The sequence below is a fragment of the Castanea sativa genome, chromosome 11 (assembly GCF_040712315.1).
Source record: "Castanea sativa cultivar Marrone di Chiusa Pesio chromosome 11, ASM4071231v1".
NCBI lineage: Eukaryota > Viridiplantae > Streptophyta > Magnoliopsida > Fagales > Fagaceae > Castanea > Castanea sativa.
The window spans coordinates 12,924,490-12,929,671 of NC_134023.1; the positions used below are offsets into that span (position 1 = coordinate 12,924,490).

Here is a 5,182-nt window from a genome sequence, read left to right on the forward strand (position 1 = left end):
CCTGGGAAAAAAAGAAAAGAAAAAAATGAAAACAACTCCTGGGCCAAACTGAGCTTGAATTTCCTCTTCTTAAATGGAGACAGTGCCAGGATTGAGATAGAGAATTAACATGTTATCATTTACAAGGACAGAGAGAGATATGACATTTTGTACCAAATGGAAGTTGTGATTTACGGCGCATGCAGAATTAAGAACCTTCCTTCCTTTGATTAATAACAGCAGAGAGAATATGTTCATTATTTCTTTTCTTTCATGCAAAGCTAATCCTCCATTGGAGGGCTAATATTATTGGTGCCACGTGTCACTGTCAACATAGGAGTGTGATGCACAATTTATACTTTATAGCGAGGATAACAAATGTCATTTTGCATGGCATATATATTATAAGGCTAAGCTATGAAAAATAGGAAGCTTAAAAGGTAATGGCAAGGGGGATATATGTTGTACTTGATATGTGGATGCATAATCTAACAAGCCCATGTGTTAGATTCCTGGTCTATATGACTAGGTCAGATCACTATAGTACTTATGGGTGTACACAGCTTTAGCCTTTAAACAGTAAATAAGAATAATATTCACATGAACCCCTCTCTATTTCCCTTTATCATCACTTTTTTCTTCTATTCTGTATCTTCATCATGTATGAATCATATCTGAACAATCTGAGTCCAATAAAAATTATGCTCCCAATGATCTTCCTTAACTAGTTTGCACAACCAAGACTTTATGTAATAATAATAATTAATTTTTCTCACTTGTTGAAATGATTATGGCTATAGTAATAAGCATTCAAAATTATTTGATAATTTTGAAATGAAGGGACTCATATTTGATGATTAAAAATGGATATCTGTTTTGCTTTGTTTATGTGATATCAAAACAACCCACCTTGTATTTGTGAGAAAAAAAAACTATCCAACAATTATCTAGCTACCATAGTTACAGCATTCTAAATAGGGTGTGACACTTTTGCCAACTAAATAGTAGAATTGCAAAAAGTCTACTTAAAAATCTTTAAAATAAGTGGTAGAGAATTTTTTTTCACGTGATATATAATTAAATACAGTAGGTCATAATGTAGTGACAGTTGAGTTAATTAGTTTTAAACTAAAATTTCCTAAATAACAAGTTTAAGTTTTTATTTATTTAATATTGGCTATATTGATCACGTTAATTATAATAAGTGGTATAGAAATTTTTCACGTGATTTATAAATAAGTCATAAAGTAGTGACAGTTGAGTTAGTTTTAAGCTAACACTTTTTGTAGTAAAAATTGGTAGTAATTTTAGCTTATCAAAATCAACCAAATGATAACCTAAAGAACTGATTTTTGTTACAAAGTTTACGCGTTTACAGAGTTTAACACATAGTGACAACTTAATAAGACAGTAAAACATTATATAGCACTTAGTTAGAGCTTAACACATAGTGACAGATGAGTTAGTTTTAAGCTAATTATGCCAAAAAGAAAGTGAGTCAGTCTGTTGTCCAAGCTGGCAGCAGAACAACTTGGCCAAAAGCCCGTGCACTATCACATTGCTATATAAGTTCAAGGCTTAGAGAAAAAGGTTCAGAGTGTCACATAAAGCCAAATCCAGAAGAGACACCATTATAATTAACCACTTCCAAGCCTCTCTCATCCTCTGCAATGGCTTCTATTCCTCAATTCTACTCCGATTGCACATGGGCTACTGATAATCTTTCTCAGTTTTCTACACCAACTATGGCTGCAGGTGTGAGTAGTGGTGGTGCTGGCCATGGTACAATTTTTGGTACTGGTCCAATATGGAGTACTGGTCAAGAAAGTTTAGTGCCATTATTTGATAATAATGGTGCAATTGATCATATTGTGTCATCAGTATCCGACAATAGGATGCCATCAATTCCAGGGCTACTTGGAACATCGTCGACAAACTTAGCAGCCGCCCCGGCATTGCCTGACTACAAAATGGAATCGTGTGGTATGGCTGGAGTTGGCAACTTTGGTAGTGGGTACCAACAAACTATGTATGACTTTGGAGATGAATGTTGTGGGTTTTTGGAGGATCTTAAGCCTGTTTATCCTGCTGTTGGAGAAAATTGGGTAAGGTTATATTATTGATTGGGGTTGTAGGAAAAAAAAAGCATATATATATATATATATATATTAAAAATTTGAAAACAAAGAAAATATATCAAGAGTGAAGGAACTTCTTTTATATGTTTATTAACTAAAGAAAACCGAACTTTATTAGTTTCTCTAAATATAGCATCAACTATACGTACTATTGAGCCAATGGTAAAGGAGCTAATTTACTGAACAAGCTAGTTTGAGATTGCTCTAGATGCAGTTGTAACAATTTAAGAAAATATCTTTCCAGGTGATGAGAGAATTAGAGCTTGAAAATTTTCATCTTATTCGAGGATAAATTATTTAGATTAGCTATATGTTAATTACGTTAGCACTAATTTTATTTCAATGTTGTATTTTGTTGCAGGGAATTCAAGGCAATCAACCACCTCTGATTGAAGAGTCTAACATCAAAGTTGGTCGGTACTCTGAGGAAGAAAGGAAGGAAAGGATTCTAAGATATATGAAGAAGAGAAACCAAAGGAACTTCAATAAGACCATCAAGGTCTGTATCTCTCTGTTTCTCTCTGAGACACACATGTAGACACGCACACTCGCACGCGCACATGCGCACACACGCTTGCTCTCATTCAAGAATCTTTGGAGAGACACAGTAGAATAGTTTTTGTTCATTTCATAGTCTGACCTCTTACATGTGCAATTACTCCATAATCCACTGTATACAGTATGCATGTCGCAAGACCCTAGCTGACAGGAGAGTCAGAGTTCGTGGGCGATTTGCAAGGAACAGTGAACTATGTGAAGAAGAAATGATAAGGAAAAAGAAAGACAACCCTCACAAGGAGCAGGAGTTTTGCTGTAGTGATTCTTTGCAGGTAATTTCTCTCTCTCTCTCTCTCTCTCTCTCTCTCTCTCTCTATATATATATATAAATATATATAATATTACAAACAACTTTTCAAAGTATTCTATGTATTTATGAGAGTTTATTCCCTTTAAAATGAGTATTTGTTTCCTTGTATGATTGGAAATCTTATATTTTATATATAATCTTTCTTTGATTAATGTGATATATATATATTGATAAAGACATAGGAGGGATTAGAGAGTATATAATTGGAAGTTGACGGGACAATCTTTGTATATATAAAAGAATAACTATGACAAAATCCTTTTCAATATTTCTTTACATTTCCATTTTTTTCTTATTGAATTCATCAATTTGCAACCATGTTTATTCATGTTATTTCTTGTATAATTTTGCAGATAAAAACTGACGAGGATGAATGGCTGCAAGAGGCTATGGCAAGTTTAATGTATTTACCATATATTGCTGGGTGAGATATGCATGGTGGAGCTAGTTTATGCCAAAATTGACAACTAATGTAGAGATGTTTGAACAGGGCATGACTTTCTATCTTGTTTCGAGAACAAGGCAAATTAATGTTGGGATTTTCTAATATTATTCGCTTTCTAGTTGGGTTGCTTTCAGCAAAATGCTCCACAGTAAAAAGTTCACTTAACTATTTTATGTTACTTTCTCGTTCACTTTATTGCTTCGAAAAGCACATGTAAACTTTGGCAGGTTTTGTGTTGTTGCATACACTAATTATATGCATGGCCTAGTGTAGTGATATTGCCAGCCATTTATTTATCAAAGGCATCACTCTTTGGGTTTCTTTCTGAGCCTAGTTTGAATTGACATTTGTGTTAAATCTAAAAGTCCTTTGAGAGTTGAGACGACTTGAAGTCTCATTTAACAAATCAATTAGATATGTTAATGATTTGATCTCATGGATATTCGCCAGTTCAGCCACTGTATTTTACATTCCAGCAAATGTAAATTCATAATCTAGAAAGGAATTCTTGGATCTTTTTATTTTTAAGAAGGGAAAGAGGAAATTCAAACTAATTAATAACCTCCACTTCATCAATGCCACTGATTCATTGAAATTATAATTTGAGAGGTGATGGTCCCAGTCTTGTGATTTGCAAAATAAATTTTACTTGGAAGACAACATATATGGGGCAATTCAATTTTCATGAGAGGTTCATAGAAATTTTCATTTTACTAATAATATGCTCGTGCGGTATATAGTTTAATGAAAATCATATGTGAATTAATTGTATATATAGCTTAATGAAAAATCCATGTTTTAAAAATAATATGCATCACAAGAACATGATATTTGTTTAAAATGGGCATTTATAAAAAAAAAGAAAAAAAGAAGCTAGCTAGTACCGTATTTAAAACACTATTTTAGAATTTTTAAAAACACAAATTTTCTTAAAACACAAGATTAGGCCACAAAAATGTCTAAACAAATGCACCCTTAGTATAAGTGACACGAACGCTGGAAAGAAGATTGAGAGTATACTTGAACTAGTGAGAGAATAGTTGTCTATAGTCAACGTTATCAAATTCAAACTGCGAACAATTGGTAGGTGCCACACCAATATAGTGTTAAATTACTGATTGTCCAAAAAGTTTAAACTATTGAGATGCGATAAATTTAATCAATTAACTACACAATTCTAACACACGTGTGGGTCTAGTAGTAAGACCTAACACGTAGGATATTAAATGGGAGGTAGAGTAGAGGAAACAAGGATCAAACTTAGGACCTCTTGCTCTGAAACCATGTTAAATTATTGATTGTCTCAAAAGTTTAAGCTATTGAGATACGGTAAATTTAATCATTTAACCATATACTTCTAACACCCCCTTCATATGTGGGCCGAAACTACCTTTTAATAAGTGAGACCCAACACATGGGAATTTAAATGAGAGGTAGAGTAAAGGAAACAAGGATCAAACTTAGAGCATCCTACTCTGATATCATTTCCTTTTTATACATAAATACATTTGAGATATCTTTTTTATACATAACTACAAAATACTTGATTTTTAGCCTTGATTGTAACCACTACTAAAACTATTAAAACTACTACTAAGGCTGAGTTTGGATACAGCTTCTTCCACGTCTGCGTCTGCGTTTTTTGTTTTTGTTTTTTTTTCTTCTTCTTCTGCTGCTGCAGCATGGGTCAGGGGACAAGGCTACTGTTCATGTTACTGTGCATGAACAGTAGCCGCATTTTGCTGACTTTCA

General features: G+C 33.3%; 1 protein-coding gene across 1 annotated transcript; it reads left to right on the forward strand.

Moving 5' to 3' along the window:
- The first annotated feature begins 1,573 nt into the window (after positions 1–1,573).
- On the forward strand, positions 1,574–3,656 carry LOC142617686 (uncharacterized). Its single transcript, XM_075790640.1, has 4 exons — positions 1,574–2,084; positions 2,479–2,616; positions 2,798–2,947; positions 3,339–3,656. Exons 1-4 carry the CDS (start codon positions 1,650–1,652, stop codon positions 3,411–3,413), a joined length of 798 nt encoding a protein of 265 aa, XP_075646755.1. The 5' UTR covers positions 1,574–1,649; the 3' UTR covers positions 3,414–3,656.
- The last annotated feature ends 1,526 nt before the right edge of the window (positions 3,657–5,182 follow it).